Source organism: Astyanax mexicanus, chromosome 1, assembly GCF_023375975.1.
Source record: "Astyanax mexicanus isolate ESR-SI-001 chromosome 1, AstMex3_surface, whole genome shotgun sequence".
Classification (NCBI taxonomy): Eukaryota; Metazoa; Chordata; class Actinopteri; order Characiformes; family Acestrorhamphidae; genus Astyanax; species Astyanax mexicanus.
In genome coordinates this window covers 79,751,068-79,768,910 of record NC_064408.1, presented here as the reverse complement: position 1 = coordinate 79,768,910, position 17,843 = coordinate 79,751,068, and the positions used below count along the sequence as shown (strand labels likewise).

Here is a 17,843-nt window from a genome sequence, read left to right as displayed (position 1 = left end):
TTTTAGAGGAATAATATTTACTTATTGTTGAAATAAGTAGCTGTAAACACATTTCATGGCTGCCTAAACCCTTTAAGGTACTAAATATTGTTTAGTTCCTGTGTATTATCAAATAACATGTAAAAGCTCACCTGATTGTGATTTCGAAGATTTGACTGAGTTTGCTCTGTAGCATTGTAGCCTGAATAAAAAAAGCATTGCATTAGCACTTTTGCACCTGAATACCTTTTGCTAACACAATCTGTAAAGCACTCTTACTCTGGCTCCACAATGGGCAGCTATCTCCTCAAATGGAGCCTTTTGGAACTTCTCCACAACCTGCCTCCTCCGCTCTCTCTCCTGTTCCTCCATTCCCACAGTGTCCACTGTATAAAACAGGCAACAGCATTAAGTGGGAGTATATATAAATATTTGGGGTTATATCTGAGGCCCCTAAGAGAATTGCTCTGTGAAATACATGAACAAATTGTCAAATACAGTCAGAGAAGGACGTGGCTAGGGTGTCAAAAGAAAAAAAAAAGGCTCAAAACCCGAGACTCAAAACCAAAACAGTGTCTGATACCAAATAACGTGCCAGTTTTTAGTCACCTCAAACACATTCTCAGTGATGAGCTGCACTCTGCCAGCCACTGGCAGCTTCTGGCTGATTCTGGCGAAGATAAAACCGAACCATTTCCCCTTTGTGCATGTGTCTCAATTTATAAGTGTGTGAACTGTTCAGATGAAAGCTGGGCATTGGTCATATTGACAAGAAAGAATAAACAGCCTAAAAATTGGATTTGGTTACAAATTTGTATTTAGGACACATTACCTGCTGTGTGCATGTAGCCAATATGTATTCATTGGCACAATAACAAAGGGGAATATTCCCTTTACCATAGTTGGTTTAAAAGCTTAACCTATCTTAATCTATATGCTCAGACAATCATGACCAGTTCCCTTTCAGTCGATTCACTCGGTACAACACATAATGTATGGGATATCACGCCCTTGCGTGTCTGGCTGAAGACACCTTTAATCACGCCTAAAAGGCAGATGATGCATAGTGACGAGGGCAGGAGGGCCCGCCCCCTGCATATAACCCCACGTCACCAGCATCACTCCTCAGTTCTTATGCTCTTCACTTCGCTGAGAACACCTTACACCTTTTCTGCTAGTCTAGTTAGCTCAATTCAGCAATCCTTCGGATAACTTAACTGTTCCATTAGGCAAGCACGACAACAACCTCATATTGGTGAGTCGTCTTCCCGCGGAGCGTTATTTAAAGGATTTTGCTGCTTTTAAACCTGCTTTGTAAGTCTCGGGGCTAGCCTGTTTAGCTTCGCTAACGGCTGCCTAAAATGAGCTCGCAAGCCAACCTTACCTCTCAGCCTGGCAAGAAAGCCTCCCGTCCTTGTCCTCAGGGATGTGGTTTTGCCATTACCGAGAAGGACCAACATGATGCATGTCCAGTCTGCCTGGGAATCGTCCATGCTAGGAGGGCCTTGGTCCAACCTGATGCATGTGCGCTCTGTCGCCAGCTCAGGCGGTCGACCCTCGAACGCAGTGTAACGTTCGTTGAGAAAGTTCTCGGACAAGCAGCAGTGGCACGCGAGGATCCCCTGATCTCCGGAAAGGCTGGGCCGTCCTGTTCGGACGTCGAGGAAGCCGAGTACGAAGGGGAACCTTGCCTTAACTGGGCTGAGCACATGGAGAGTCTGGAGATGTGCGAAATGAATTCGCCGTCGCTGACTCTTCCGTGTCAGCCGCAGCTCTCCGAGCCTGCAGCCGAGCTCGAGGACGACGACCCGTTCGGTCTCGGTGTAGACGAGCTTGATTACTCCGAAGACGAGCAGGAAGAGCTGCAGGTTCTTCCAGCCCCGACGGCTGCGGAGGGTAAACAGGACGAGGCTGACACCTCTTTCTTTTCCCTTTACCGTCGTGCGGCGCAAAAGCTGGACGTGGAGTGGCCTGCTCCTCATCTGTCCAAAAAAGCGACCAGATTCGCGGGATTTTTCCTTCCCCCGGCTCCGCAAGTGGTGAAGCATCGTCTCCCACTTTTCCCCGACTTCATGACAGAGCTGACGTCGTCATGGGCTAAACCGCTGTCAACCCGCACCACGGTGCCTGGTTACGCGCAGTTTCTCGAGCTGGAAGGGTCAGGGGAGGCGGGGCTGCTAAACCCCCCTCCGATGGAGCCTTCGCTGGCAGCGTACCTGGCTCCGTCTCATAATCAGGGAGTCGCGGGACCAGCCGTGCTTCCCTCCAAGCACTGCCGGTTCTCCTTCTCCCAGCTGGACAAGGTTTATCGCGCGCAGGCAGGCACGGCCAGAGCGATGAGTTCAGTCACTCTCCTCCAGACTTACCAGGCGATGTGTCTAGCCGAACTCGGAGACCAGCTACCCGCGGACAGCCCGCTAACAGCTCTGCTAAATGAGGTTAGAATTGCCTCAGATTACATCCTGCGTATGTCTCGCTGTGCGGCTCTCTCGCTGGGCAGAGGAATGGCGTCTACTGTCGTGGCACAGCGCCACTTGTGGCTAACGCTGTCTGACATGCCAGACAGAGACCGGGCGACTTATTTGGACGAGCCGGTCTCCTCGGCAGGTCTGTTTGGCCAGTCACTCGAAGCCATTCAAGCCAAGTTCGAGCTGAGGAAAAAGCAGACGGAGGCTTTGCGATCTATTCTGCCAAGACGGGAGAAGCAGAAACCGCAGTTGACTGCCCGCAAGCCCGCAGCGCCGCTTCCTCCGATGAAGAGGCCCGCTGCTACGGTTACTGCGGGGAATCCCCCGCCCAAGCAGCAGCAGCCCAAACACACTCCACGCCACTCAGCCTGGAGCAAAGGTCCTCCTCCCGGGCACCAGAAAGACTCCGCGGTGAGGAAGAGGAAGCCTGACTCATCCTAGCTCGCAGAGAAGGGGGAGTGAGGTCTCCGCTGGTCGGAGACACCACAGTTTCTCCCCTAAAGCCACCGAAGAGGCGCAGTTTTTCCCCTCTTCCGGGGCCAAGTTCAAAAAGGGCACGTTTTGCCCCAACATCGTTTATAAATCACCTGTTCTCTGTAAACACGTGTGTTCAAGCATTCCCACAGCCCAGTCACTGTACTCAGGGGTGGGGGGAGGGTGCCCTAATAATAAAGTTGCATTCTGTAACTCAGGGCGAAATAAAAATGTCCAGCCCACAAAAAAATGTGTTGCACTCCCAATTTCAGCCACAGGAGGGCTCCGCCCCTCCACGAGTAGCATATCATCACAGCCGGCTCGCTGCACGTGCAGCAAACTGGCGCGCATGCGCAGTCTCGCCCTGGGTAGAGCGGACTGTTGCCATGGGTTACCGCTTGCAGTTTCGAAAGCGCCCCCCCCGCTTTTCCAGCGTGGTGTACACGCAAGTGTCACTCAACGCTGCGGCGGTGCTCAGAGAGGAGATAGAAACTCTTCTTTGCAAGCAGGCGATCCGTGTAGTTCCTCAGGCCGATGCACAAAGAGGCTGGTACAGCCGTTATTTTGTGGTGCCGAAGAGGGGCGGGGGGTTACGTCCAATTATGGATTTAAGAACATTAAACAAGCATTTAAGAGTTTTCAAATTCAGAATGCTAACACTTCGCCAGTTCCTTCGCGCGGTCGGCCCGGGGGATTGGTTCACGTCTATAGATCTCACGGATGCATATTTTCACATTGCAGTCCATCCAGATCACAGACGTTATCTCAGATTCGCCTTCGAGGGCGTGGCTTACGAGTGGCTCGTTCTCCCGTTCGGGCTTTCTCTGGCCCCGCGCACTTTTACGAAGTGTGTGGAAGCAGCTCTCGCTCCTCTGCGGATGCGAGGAGTGCGAGTGCTTTCATATCTAGACGACCTGGCTCTAATTGGACGGTCGAGGGACGAAGCTTTAGCGCACACAGGGGCTGTGTTATCCCATATTCAGCGGCTGGGTTTCTCGGTGAATTTGAAAAAGAGCTCTCTAATTCCCAGCCAGAAGCTGTCTTTTCTGGGGTTGGAAATATGCTCTCTCACCAGCCGAGCGCGTCTGTCAGAGCGCAGAATATGTGCGTTCCGCGACTGCCTCGCGCAGTTTCAGCTGGCGCGCAGTCTACGTTTTCGCCAATTTCTCCAGCTGTTGGGTCAAATGGCGTCAATGATAGCGGTAGTTCCGCTGGGTTTACTTCTAATGCGTGCGTTTCAGCACTGGCTATTATCACACCGCCTGAACGCCTCACACCATCTCCAGAAAAAGATAGTTGTGACCCAGGGTTGTATGAAAGCACTATCTCCTTGGAGAGAGCCCCGCCTGCTCTGCCAGGGCTCGCCTATAGGCAGAGTTCTGTTTCGCGTGGTAGTGTCAACAGATGCGTCCCTGACAGGCTGGGGTGCGGTGTGCAACGGGGCAGCTGTGAAGGGGGCGTGGTCTTCAGCGCAGCGCTCCCTCCACATAAACTGTCTGGAGTTGCTCGCGGTCCATTTGTCCCTAAAGCGCTTCCTCTCAGAATTGAGGGGGAAGCATGTTTTAGTCAGAACAGACAACACCACCGTGGTGTCTTACATAAACAGGCAGGGGGGCACGCGGTCACTCCTGCTTCTGAATCTGTCCCACTCCCTTCTAATGTGGAGCAGTTTTCACCTACTTTCACTCAGGGCGACACATGTGCCAGGCCGCCTGAACTTGGGTGCGGATCTCCTCTCCAGGGGAGGTCCTCCAGCTCGAGAATGGAGACTCAGTCCCCTGGTGGTGGAACAGATCTGGGATCGGTTTGGCAGGGCCAACGTAGATCTCTTCGCATCCAGAGAAAACACGCATTGTCCTCTGTTTTTCTCTCTAGCAGACCAGGGTGCTCCCCTGGGAGTGGATGCACTGGCACATCTCTGGCCCAACACTCTGCTTTATGCATTCCCCCCGGTGGAGCTGATCATGCCAACACTGGAGAGGGTGCGCCAGGGGAACCTCTCTCTGATACTTGTAGCTCCCTGCTGGCCATCAAAACCATGGTATGCAGAAATAATCAGTCTCCTTGCAGGAGATCCATGGGCTCTCCCACTTCACTCGAATCTCCTGTCTCAGGCGGGAGGGGAAATTGTTCACCCCCGGCCAGAGCTGTGGTGTCTCCATGCCTACCCGCTGAAAAGTCTGCCTTGATGGCCAGCGGTTTGCCCTCTAATGTTGTGGCTACCATTCAGTGTGCAAGGGCATCCTCTACAAGAGGTTTGTATGCTTATAAATGGCGTGCATTTGAGCACTGGTGTCAGGGAAGAAATTTGATTCCCTTCCAGTGTTCCATTGTGGATGTTTTGACATTCCTTCAGGAGTTACTGGAGCGTGGGCTCTCATTCTCGACAATAAAAGTATATTTGGCGGCTATATCAGCCTGTCATGTTGGTTTTGGGGGATTGTCGCCTGGGGCACACCCCCTAGCTATACGTTTCTTAAAGGGAGTGCGACGTCTAAAGCCTGTATCTAGGCCAGCCGTTCCTCCCTGGGACCTCACTATTGTGCTCGAAGCCCTGTCTGGGCCTCCATTTGAGCCCCTAAATTCTGTAGACATGAAATATGTTTCGTATAAGACGGCTCTGCTGCTTGCTTTAGCCTCTGCTAAGCGTGTGGGTGATCTTCATGCTCTGTCAGTGCACCCCTCATGTACCCAGTTTGCACCAGGGGACATCAAGGTTACATTACGCCCTAATGCAGCGTATGTGCCAAAGGTGCTGCCTATGTCTTATAGTTCACTAGCCTTTGAGCTTAATTCTTTCTCTCATCCTCCATTTGCTTCTGAGGAGCAGCAAAAAATGCACACGCTCTGCCCTGTGCGTGCACTGCGTACATACATTGATCGTACTCAGGCTTTCCGTGGGTGTGACCAGCTTTTTGTCTGTTTTGCCAACCCAGTTCGTGGCAGGGCTCTGTCTAAGCAGCGTCTCTCTCACTGGGTTGTGGAAGCTATTGCATTAGCTTATAACAGCAAGGGTCTGGAGTTGCCTGTGGGGGTGCGGGCTCATTCTACTAGGGGAATGGCTGCATCGTGGGCCCTTTTTAAGGGTGTCTCCGTTAAAGACATTTGCGCTGCTGCCAGCTGGGCATCACCTCATACTTTTGTGCGCTTCTATCGCCTAGATGTGGTGGCCCCTTCAGTAGCTCATGCTGTTCTTTCTTCGGGGTCTGGGGTGCTCTAGTGTGCCCGCTTGGTTCGGTGTCTGCTCCGCGGGGCGTGTATATAGGTCCCATACATTATGTGTTGTACCGAGTGAATCGACTGAAAGGGAACGTTAGGTTATGAATATAACCCCTATTCCCTGAAGGAGAGGAACGAGGTACAACACAGGTTGCCCCGCTTCGCTGTTAGCTCAGTGAAGAGCAGCATCTTGAACTGAGGAGTGATGCTGGTGACGTGGGGTTATATGCAGGGGGCGGGCCCTCCTGCCCTCGTCACTATGCATCATCTGCCTTTTAGGCGTGATTAAAGGTGTCTTCAGCCAGACACGCAAGGGCGTGATATCCCATACATTATGTGTTGTACCTCGTTCCTCTCCTTCAGGGAACAGGGGTTATATTCATAACCTAACGTTTTCTCTTCCTCGCCTTATGTGTGTGTGTGTGTGTGTGTGTTCAGAGGCATGTCTCTGGCTTCCTGGCTTGGCTTACAGATCCCTGCCCTGTTTATTAGCTATAGCTCAGCCATTGTATAAATGGATGTATGCATTTTATCATCACTACTGCCAAAAGCCGGCTTACAGTAAAGTCAGTGTGATGCAAACAGAGAAAGTATTGTGGCTCTGTGTTCATCATAGTGCCCACCCCTTTCCATCCCAAATGCTTCAATAGGCCTCTCTCTTTTTATGCATTTTCAAAACTGAACTAGTGAAAAAGATGCTACCAGCAGCCTTGCTAAATAATAAATACATAATTAACAGTTCACAAATATGAAACTATAAATATGTATATAAAAATATCCCTATTATGTATAAGACTTCCGAAATAATTATTATATGTTGTACTTTGAGCATCTATTATTCAGATCATCTCTAACGGAAGTAAATTAAAGCTGATGTCCTTAAGTTTAGGGATTGAGGGCCCTCTCTGGTGAGAATGAGTAATTGCACAGAGCATGCAAAAGATTCATTTTAAACTTGGTGGGTGTGATGTGGTCTCCGCTCAGAGCCGATAAATCCAATTCCAAGTTAAGTTCAGTCAGAGAGAGAGATTGCGCTCAGTCAGAATCCGAGCCGCTGCACTTTCCTCCGAGGGTGCTGGCTGCTCAGCAATGCTACATTAGCAGCAGTTCGAAAAAACAGAGGTGGCTGGCTTTGCATGTATCGGAGGAAGCATGTGTTAGTCTTTACCCTCCTGGTATGTTGGGGAAGTCCTGTTGAGTGGGTTGGGTATTTGGCCGTGTAAAATGGGGAGAAAATGGGAAAAATTAGGAAGAAAAAAAAAAAAGAAACTTCACTTCAACTAGTGAATGAGCTACTGAGGTCTGAGTTTCCCCTTCTGAAGTCTCCATTGCTCCACCAGCAGTTTGCATTCAGTAAAACTGTGCCGGATCCTCTTTTAGAGGCTGTACGTGTGACGTAAGTAAGTAAAGATGCATGACAAGGCCAGAAGAACTCCCGCAAAAAGCAACCCGACACCCCAGTTTTTAGAATGAATATATAAGGCTTAGCAGGAATGCTCGTTCCAGCACACTGGTACAGTTTAGAAACAAAATAATACGGACTGCCACTGTAAATTGGCTGATTCAAACAAGTGTACAACCACCCTTTACTTCTAGTCATATATGAGAGGAGTTAGTTAGTAAGTAAGTAAGTAAGTAAGAAGGCCAGTCAGTAGTTTCAGAATGGAATGAATGGAATAGAGACCATGAGTATGAATTAAATTATTGTCAGGCTCACCAATGGCATTCTTTAGTGCCTCAAATGTGATTTCCTCAGCTGGTGTTCTCTATAGAACAGAAAAACAACATTAGCTAAGACAGTAAGCATAAGAGCAAGAGAAAATGTATATTTCAGTATGTTTGTCTTACCTCCTCCTTCTCTGGACTGTTTCGGGACTCCACCTCTACCTGCAGGGAGATAGTTTCACCTATACTCTTCCTCTTTGACAGCCTGTCTTCATCTGAGGAAAAAAAAAAACAATAATGAAAAAAAAAAAAAAATTATACATATATATGTTAACCCTCCATTTGGCACTAGAATGTCTTGCATTTTTCTTATAGGAAGACACTATACCTGTAAACTGAGGTATATAAGGTGTGGCCAGTCTCTCTGTATTAAAGCCACTTCCTCCCAGCACTTCGGTGACTTTAGCCTGCTGGAAAAGCACTTCTCCTTCTGGCTTCTCCAGTACCTCAGGGATCCTGCCACAGAAGCCAAAAGCACAGAGGTTACAAATAAGCTACAAAACATGTTTTATCAGCACTGCTAACAAGGTTGTGTCATTTAAACATAGTAGAAAAACTGCACACATTGCACGCCTGAAGAAACATCCACCAGTGGTTCTTAAAAATGGAAAAATTCATAAAGAGTCCAAGTTACCCATTCTACTGAAAATCAATACCTCCAAACACGATTCCCAGCAACAAGTTTAATTCTTCAATGTAATTTTTCTATCATCTATAAATACAAGGTCAAAGTCCCAAAAGCTGCTTCTATAAAAAAAATAATTGACTGCACAGTCATATTTTTATCCACTCACAGTACCCCAATATTTCACATTATTTGACCATAAACTCCAATTTTCTTTACTTGTAACAAAACAAGACTTCTTGTACTTCGACCAGAGGAGAATTGGTTTCCCATTCCGAGACTTTGTTCCTTTTAAGTTTTTTCCTCTACTACTGAGTTTTTCTTTGCCACCCCTCATTACTGGCTTCCTTAAAGAGATTCTGCAAAGCTTCAACGATTCTGCTTTGTCACAATATTTGTTTTGTTTAACAATACACACATTTATATGGAATAATTTTAAAATCAGAAGCATTTGGACAGTGTAGACTTTTGAAACCTTACACACCACAAAAAAAGCAGATTCCATAACAGACAGAACAAACTTCTAGATTCATGACCAGACTTACTTAGGATCTTCAATGAAGATATCCTCAGGCAAAAGAAATGGACAATCCTTTTGTCTCACCTCGATCACCTGCAACCATAACAAATGAACAATATTTTGTGTTTGAAAGAACTAGTGATCAAACAGATGTAAATAAACACAGACAAACAGAAACAAAGATATGGTGCATCCTTGTGCACTGACCTCGTGAACATGCTGGCAGAAGGTGGGCACGGTGGTGAGTTGGCAGATGAGGTTGAGGTAGGCAGCAGAGAGGGCATGAACAGCACAGCGGTTGTACACAGGCAGCGTCTCCTCGCTGGCTAGAGCCAAATCCTAACACAGAGAAGCCCAGAGCAGACATATTTTAGTCTTGTATCTTAATACTTTAATATGCAAGTGTATTACACGTTTATAAAAGAAATATTTTCAATTTTATCATTTAAGTTTAAGAAAACTGAACTCAATCTGCATATCAAATTTAAGTAAACAAGTTACAATTCCAGCTATTTTAAATATTTCAGAGGTATGTATGGGTAGTTAAACAGTGGGGTTTTGGTATTGAAATACTGTCATATACTTAGATTTATAGTTATAGTTGGTTTCTTAATCCCTGTCTGGAAAAAAAAAATCCTAAAAGTAATTTTCAAGAACGCATACTGTCTCCTATGAATTATCGGTTTTTCTGCATTATAAGGCGCACATGATTATAAGGCGCACTATCAATGAACGTATATTTTCTGGTTTATTTTCATACACAAGGCGCACCGGATTATAAAGCACATTATTAGCGGCACTAGTTAGGAACAGGGGTGTTGCCATGTTTTTTCTTAGCGGGTAATGCTAATAGTGTTGGAGAACTAAACCGAAACTCCTGTATAACTCTGTACTTCAGTGGAGTGGCTTTATTGCTCCTTACAACTTGACCGATGAAATTCATACATAAGGCTCACTGGATTATAAGGCTCTCAGACGATTTTTGGTAAAAATTTAAGTATTTTATGTGCGCCATTATAGTGCAAAAAAATCAGTAAATTATAATATATTAATACACTGACCTTAAACATGCCTTATTAACATCATGACAATAAACACTCCTTTATCACAGTTCATTTGTTTAAACTACTACGTTAACAAGATTACAACAGTTTAGTAGATTATATTTGTTTTTCAGTTCAATTAAAAGTGAGTATGTGTAATGCTGATCTCCAAAATGTTTACTTTTTTTCTGACAGATATGACATTAAAAAGGCAGCAGAATGGGTATGTTTTGCCACTCGGCAAAAACACAGAACTGAATATATAGATGGATTACGTAAATGCTTTTGAAATAGACAAGACATAAGTTTAAAAAAAAAGACTGTGTAAAAAAGTGTGAGGTCTCAAACTCTTCATCCCTTTACTGACCTGCAGAGCCAGTGCCAGGCGGATGAGGTCCACCACTACCTCCTCGTTGGCAAGTTCCATGCTGATAAGAGCCAGCAGTGTGTAGAGCATCTCAAAGTGTGGCTGCATGCTGCTCTGCTCCTTACACGACAGGTAGATGTGTCTGTACAGCTGCTGGGCATGCTGCAACACAAACACACACAAACACTGTAGGCACTCATATCTGAACTGACTGTGTAAGACCTTGACAAATGAGTATCTGATGTGATTGAAGCATATCAAAAAATTACATTACTGGCTGAGCACTTACTAAATAAAAAAAAACCTGTGCACCTAGTAATTCATGCATTTATCTAATCAGCTAATTGTGTGACTATGCCTTTCAGAATAACTCATTTTTTTGGTTGATAAATTGGGCCAATAAACAATATTACTGTCATTTTAGGATTTGCATTATGCCAGAAAGGGATTTTTTAATGTGGCATGATTGTTGGTACCAAACAGGCAGGTTTCAGTATATTTTGAACTGCTGATTTCATGGGATTTTCTGAAAGTGTCTTTACAGTTTACTCAGAATGGTGCATCAGAGAAAAACTTTGAGTGAGTGGAAGTCCTGTAGACAGAAACACTTTGTCGATGAAAGAGGTTAATGGTTGGGGCTGACAGAAAGGCTACAGCAACTCAATTACAAAAAAGTGCTTTAGTGAGTGTATACTTTAACCAAATTACTGACCCAGTTTGAGAAATAGAGGGAGAGCGAGGGCATGTACCTTCTTCATGAAGAGGTTGTCTTGCCGAGAACACTTCTCCATTTTCAGTTTGAGCACAGAGATGTCAGAGATAATACTACAGACAGGCAGAAAAAAAATTCACTCAACAATATGCTTTCATATCACAGTCATTTCTTATGTGGTCACTTCTTCCTGTTGACATTTATTTATATCTATGCTACTTCGCAAACAAACCTAATGGTGGAGAACTTGGGAAGGTTGTCATGGCGATCAATGAGGCTGACGAGGATTTCGAGGACAAGCAGGCGGATGTGTGCATCCTCCAATAGGGCAAATGACAAAAGTGGGTCCAGGAATGAGCTGGGCAGAGCGGTCAACATGTTCGTGCTCTGAAAGCCAGTTGTCACCTGCAGGACACGGTGGAGAGAGGACATGAGGTTTTTCACTGAATGTTTTGTGAAATCTTGAGCACTATTGATGCTGAATCAGTGTTTACAAAAAATGTTGTGTCTGGTAGAAGCCTTGTGCATGTGCAATTTCTACAAATCTCCATAAATAGCCCATATGTTCCCGTCTGGGTTGTTTCACAGGTGCCACAATCAATTACAATTGCAAAACAGCACATGGCCAAATCCATTAGTAGGCCCAATTAGTCTATTAGTGTGTGCTGACCTGGAACTGCGAAATATGGATACAGACAATTATTACTTCACTATTATTACAGATGCATATTAGATTAAAATTACAGATCTTGTTGATAATCTAGGACAGGGTGTCCAAACATTTTCTGTTGGGGGCCAGAAGCAGAAATATATTTGAAATCAAGGTCCACAGAATCTGTAATAAAACAAATAATGAAATATACCACTTTAAACAATACATTTTCCTGATTACTTTCATTTACACACCATTTTACTTTACTTACTATCTTTATTTATTTATTTATTTATCTTTAACAGTGTTGTGTAAACTAAGATTTTTCAAATTACGGCAACTTTTAGACTGCTTTGCCCTTTTTCTGCACTACAACTGAACACTCTCGCCGCTTTTACACTCTTTGGCCCGTTTTTCTGTGCTTCAATTGTGCACCCTCTCCACCTTTAGACTCTTTGGCCCGTTTTTCTGCGCTACAACTGAGCGCCCTCTCCGCTTTTAGACACTTTGGCCCGTTTTTCTGCGCTACAACTGAGCACCCTCTCCGCTTTTAGACTCTTTGGCCTGTTTTTCAGCGCTACAACTTCGCACCCTCTCCGCTTTTAGATTCTTTGGCCCGTTTTTCTGCGCTACAACTGAGCACGTTCTCCGCTTTTAGACCCTTTCTGACACCTTGCGTTCAAACTTTGAATCTCACATTATAAAAACCTGCGTAACAGCGGGCCAACTTTTATTTTGTTTCTAAAATACCTCGCAGGCCGCTCCCAAAAAGGAAACGGGCCGCAGTTTGGACACCCCTGATCTAGGACCTTAAAGTTGCTCCCTGCTAATGCTATACCCCCCACCATGTTTACAATCAGTCCTTCACATTTTTACCTGATTTAACACATCCTGTGACAACCTGATTTAATATAAATGCAGAGGACTTTTAATATAAATGCAGAGTGTTCCTAACTGTGAATTCTTAACAAAAGGCATCAGAGGGACTGTACCTGTCTCAGAGATTTCAACAACATGAGCTGGATCAGCCTGTCTGCTTCAGACCTGACGCACACAGTGAATTTATATTTACACCTTGCAATCATCATAAACAACAACATCTATCAAAACATGCAAATAAATTAATTCATAGGTTGGACTCAAACCAATGGAAAATATAATACAATACTTAACACAATTACTTAATTACATTTTTCAGATAGAAGAGGTAATGTTTTTTTTTTGTTTTTTTTTTGCAATTTTTGCAGCATTACCACAACTATTTTGGTTGTGTGATATAAATGTACTGATGCAAGGTTTCAAGGTGCTCCACAGGCTGCATAACCTACCCTGCAGGTTGCAGTGTTGGGTGCATGCCTGGAATAGGAATTTTTCCCATGATAAAAAGCATCACCTCAGAGCGCTGGTACGTGGGCAGAGTATTAGCAAAAGAACCTAAACCAAAGACAGTAAAAAGAACCATAGTTAGAGAATCAGGAGTACAGTAAAACAAACACGCACAAACACAAATTTAGACCCACTCACCTATGGTCATGATGACAGCTTCCTGGAGCTGCCTCTCTTCATGCTCTTTGATGGTCTTAGTGCCCATGGTGGTGCAGTCATAAGAGCCAGTGAGCTCATAGTCCACACTGAGCTTCAGCTGCCTCAGCAGAGTGTTAAACACTTCTAGCACGGTGGGGCCTAAAATATGCGCACACAAACAAATAGTCAAAAACACACACAGAGGTCAGGTAATCATCATGTGAATCAACAAACAGGAAATACTTTGTTTTACTTCACTTGTAAAAGCTGTAATGGTTTTTATTTTATTAATAGGGAGATTCAATACTTTCACAAATAACAAAATAAAACATTTTTAAAGAATAATACATGTAACAACATAAAAATAAACGTCTAAAGAGTGGGTTAGAGTTTCCAAATCCAATATCTCCCTCTAGTGGACAGAAAGTGACAGCTGATACAGAAAAAAAAAGAAAAAGATTTTACACTGTAGCTTTCAAAAAGCAGGGTAGTGGGTGAGTGAGCATGCTCAACAGCATTTTACATTTACACCAATCAGTCTTAGTACTTATATTAAATTCACTGATAATTTTTTATTAAACCATAATAAATTATTTAAAGTGTTTGACTCATTAATGCCCCAAAAAACGTGATTTATTGGCTTATGACTATATGTGAAAGTCCAAACCAGGATAGGTTAGGTTAGGGTAGCATCAGTACCTTCAGACTAAGGTATGTATTACAAGGTTCATACATGTTTTAACCAAAAAATTTCCATGAATTTTCATGAACTTTCCATACCTTCAACGCAAATTTTCAAGATCATACTATTTTTAAAACATCAGGGCAGGCATAGACATTAAAACCAAACACCAACTAAAACTATCACTAAAATTGATTATAGTAGGTCTAAAATGAATCAGATAAAATATTGACAACTTTAATAATAAAATGTGTGTCAGATCCAAAGAGCTCCATTGTGTAGGGCTAAATTACTGAATTAACTCTAAGCTTTTCACCATCGATAAACTGAAACACAAAGATCTGTAGATCAATTTTCCATGACTTTTCCAAAACTTTCGGGGTATTTTTATTTTACTTTCCTGGTCTGGAATAATTTTCTAATTCCATGACTTTTCCAGGTTTTGCATGACCATATGAACCCTGGTATTACATGTAAAAGTACCCTATCAGCAGCAGGATATGCAATATAGTACAATTCTACATTTAAATGTGTCCTTTATCCACTTTATCAACTCACCAACAGAGCCACTTGCTGCTATAGCAGCTGCCTCCAGGAGAACCTCCACTATCCCGGCACGCACTGTAGCCGATGTCTTACTGTTAGCATCCAAGTGACCCAGAAGCTGCTGGATAACCAGGTGAGAGTGTTGTGACTAGACAGAAAGATAAAAAGAACATATTAGACAGTGTGAACACCGGGGTCTAGTACACAGAGTGCTGGGAAAGAGAGTTTATTGAGTTGTGCAAAGTTATGGAGGCATTTAGATTTTCTGATCTTATCTGACGCATTAAAGCAACAGAAAGCATAAACGTTCAATCCCCCAGAAAGACTCCTCACCTGGATAGAGTACATGATGATCTTAAAGCAGCGCACTGCAAATGTTTTCCCCTCCCAAAGTGAGTGATTATCAAGGTGCCTGGAGGAAAAGCAGACAGAGCGAGACAGCGAGAAATAAGCAAAACAGCAAATGACTAAGCTGAAAAAAAGATCTTGGTGATAGAAAAACTCCTGATACAGCAAAGATCAGAACTACAATTCCCAACAGCACTGATACATCTGCACGTTATCTACAGTGGCTTGCAAAATAATTCATATGATGTGATGTGCAAAAGTATTCAGCCCCCTTTACTCTGAAGCCCCTAGGTAAAATCCAGTGCAATTAAGTCTTAGTATCAATACACCTGTCCTGTGAAGGTCTCAGTGGTTTGTTAGAGAACACTAGTGAACAAAAACCATCATAAAGACCAAGGAACTCAACCGACAGTTTAGAGATAAAGTTAAAGTTAAGTGGAGAAGTTTAAAGCAGAGTCAGGTTATAAAAACATATCCAAAGCTTTAAGCATCCCAGGTATCACTGTTCAATCCATTATCTAAAAATAGAAAAAGTATTCAACACCTGCAAACCTACCAAGACATGACTGTCCACCCAAAAAAACAAGCAAGGAGAGCACTAGTCAAGATGCAGCCAAGATGCCCATGTCACTTTGGAGGAGCTGCAAAAATCCACAGCTCAGGTGGGAGAATCTGTATACAGGATAACTACAATTTCTGCGCTCCACAAATGTGGCTTTTATGGAAGAGTGTCAAAAAGAAATCCATAGTTGAAAGAAAGATATAAGAAGTGCCATTTACAATTTGCTACAAGCCATGTAGGAGACACAGTAAATATGTGGAAGAAGGTGCTGTGGTCAGATGAGACCAAGATTTAACATTTTGGCCTAAATGAAAAGCGCTATGTGTGGCAGAAAAGTAACACTGCTCATCACCCTGAACACACCACGCCTACTGTGAAACATGGTGGTGGCAGCATCATGCTGTGGGGATGTTCTTCTTCAGCAGGGATAGGAAAGTTGGTAAGAGATGACGAAAAGACGGATGGTGCTAAATACAGGACAATCCTAAAAGAAAACTAGTTGGAAGCTGCAAAATACTTGATATCTACCTTTTAGCAAGACAATGACCCAGAACAGACAGAGCTACAGGATTGGCTTAGATCAAATAATATGCACGTGTTAGAATTACCTAGTCAAAGTCCTGACATAAGTTCCACTGAGCTTCTGTGATAAGATATGAAAATTGCTGTTCAGAGATGCTCTCCATCCAACCTGACTGAGCTTGAGCTTGAGCAAAAGGTGGCCCATCTAAAGTATTGATAGAGAGGGGCTAAATACTTTTGCATGTGATTAACATTTTGAAAATATTTTTTTTTGTTCCACTTTACAATTCTGTGCACCTCTGTGTTGGTCTATGACTTAAAATCTCACTAAAATGAGAAATGGACTGTAGCCACTGTGTCCAATGAATGCATTCAGATTCCACATTATATACACACAAGAAGCATGGCCAATTAGAATAAGGCTCTCTAAAGCACATAAAGAAGTACCTATTGGCATAATGCCAAATTGTGATGGGGATTAAACAACATCCTGACCTCTCTAATGCTCTTGTTGCTGAATGCAATTCAATCTTTACATCAATGCTCCAAAATTTAGTACAAAAAAAGCCCATCTGGACAGTAAGGACAATTACTCCTACAAAAGTGCGATAAACACTGAAATACCCCCAAATACCCTTAATTTTGAATGAAACGAATGAATGAGAAAGTGTTCCATACTTTTGTATGTTTAGTGTTTTAAATGAGAAAGACAGCTCTGGATGCAAGAACACCAGGTTAAACACTGATAAATAAATGCTGAGAGAGCAGTTGAGGTCTAAGGAGAGAATGGAGCACAGGTGGAGGAGAAGGTATCTTACATAAGCACAGGGGTGACTGCGTTCTTGATGTTGCCGTAGGCAGCGCGGCCGAGGAGCTCCCGAAAACAGCGCTCTGTGAGCTCAGCTGGACTTTCCTTCTCCTTTCCTTCACTGGCCTGCAGTGGAGAGGGAGAGCGACTGCACACACACACACACAAAAGAAAAAAAAGAAACATGATATTTTCAAATCCATCTTTATATTGGTCCCCACTAAAACCTAGTCAGTCACAACAAACCTTATTATTCATCATATTCTTTACATTTATTAACTTTTGCCATGACCATGGTGAGACACTACACTTGAAGTACATGAACAATATTGAGGCTCCCTATATTCAAGTAGTTTCAGCTGCACCATTGAAATTCAGAGGTTAGGAGCTTAACTAAAGCTCATAAATAGTTAAAGGTCTATAAAGCAGGTTCCACAGTGTGTGTTCAGGATATGCACTGCCTTTTGTGTGAGTGTGTGTCAACGTGCAGAGGGTCTTGCAGGATATGTCATAATTTATTAATCAACCTATTCTTGTCCCGGCTCACACCTCGACGTTCTATGCTCACACTGCCGTTTTCACACAGCTGTGTAGTACTGTTTTGATGGTAGCCTCTTCAATCAGCTACAGCGCAACCTCTATAGGAGGTTCTGTGTAGAAAGGGTATAATAAGCTCAATACAGCTTTAACATTTCTTCCAAAAAAAAAAAATCTAAATGTATTTTTCTTTTGTGAAAAACTCTCTCAAAAAGTCTCTTTAGGAGTTACTTATAGATTCCATTAGTTATGAATTTGTATGAATTTAGGGCAGAAGGCACTGAAAAGGCATATTGGATAACACCCAGCACCTTAATGTTAGGTCACTAATATAATATATAGCTTCTGGTGCTATATTAGGTTGAACTTGATCAAACTAACTGGCCATGACACATTAAGGAGCCATGTAATCCCACACTCTGCATTTAAATCTGACACTGCTGTTAAAGAGCGTTTGAGTGTTTCACAGAATGACAGTTGTGACTGGGCTATATATCATATACCATAGTGAGATACAGAGTGATTGCTGA

General features: G+C 43.6%; 1 protein-coding gene across 5 annotated transcripts in view; it reads right to left on the bottom strand.

Annotated features, from left to right (window-relative positions):
* efr3bb (EFR3 homolog Bb (S. cerevisiae)) overlaps positions 1 to 17,843 on the bottom strand; it is a 52,702-nt gene that overhangs the window by 3,836 nt on the left and 31,023 nt on the right. For all 5 annotated transcript variants that reach the window (XM_049484003.1, XM_049484007.1, XM_022662921.2 and 2 more), the window contains 16 exons: positions 16,787 to 16,924; positions 14,870 to 14,948; positions 14,549 to 14,684; positions 13,309 to 13,467; positions 13,113 to 13,218; positions 12,777 to 12,828; positions 11,365 to 11,537; positions 11,170 to 11,245; positions 10,421 to 10,582; positions 9,218 to 9,349; positions 9,036 to 9,103; positions 8,194 to 8,321; positions 7,989 to 8,080; positions 7,858 to 7,906; positions 259 to 365; positions 132 to 181 (listed from right to left, as the gene is read on the bottom strand). In XM_049484003.1, the coding sequence (XP_049339960.1) occupies positions 132 to 181; positions 259 to 365; positions 7,858 to 7,906; positions 7,989 to 8,080; positions 8,194 to 8,321; positions 9,036 to 9,103; positions 9,218 to 9,349; positions 10,421 to 10,582; positions 11,170 to 11,245; positions 11,365 to 11,537; positions 12,777 to 12,828; positions 13,113 to 13,218; positions 13,309 to 13,467; positions 14,549 to 14,684; positions 14,870 to 14,948; positions 16,787 to 16,924 (1,707 nt within the window). The remainder of the gene's footprint in view (positions 1 to 131; positions 182 to 258; positions 366 to 7,857; positions 7,907 to 7,988; positions 8,081 to 8,193; positions 8,322 to 9,035; positions 9,104 to 9,217; positions 9,350 to 10,420; positions 10,583 to 11,169; positions 11,246 to 11,364; positions 11,538 to 12,776; positions 12,829 to 13,112; positions 13,219 to 13,308; positions 13,468 to 14,548; positions 14,685 to 14,869; positions 14,949 to 16,786; positions 16,925 to 17,843) is intronic.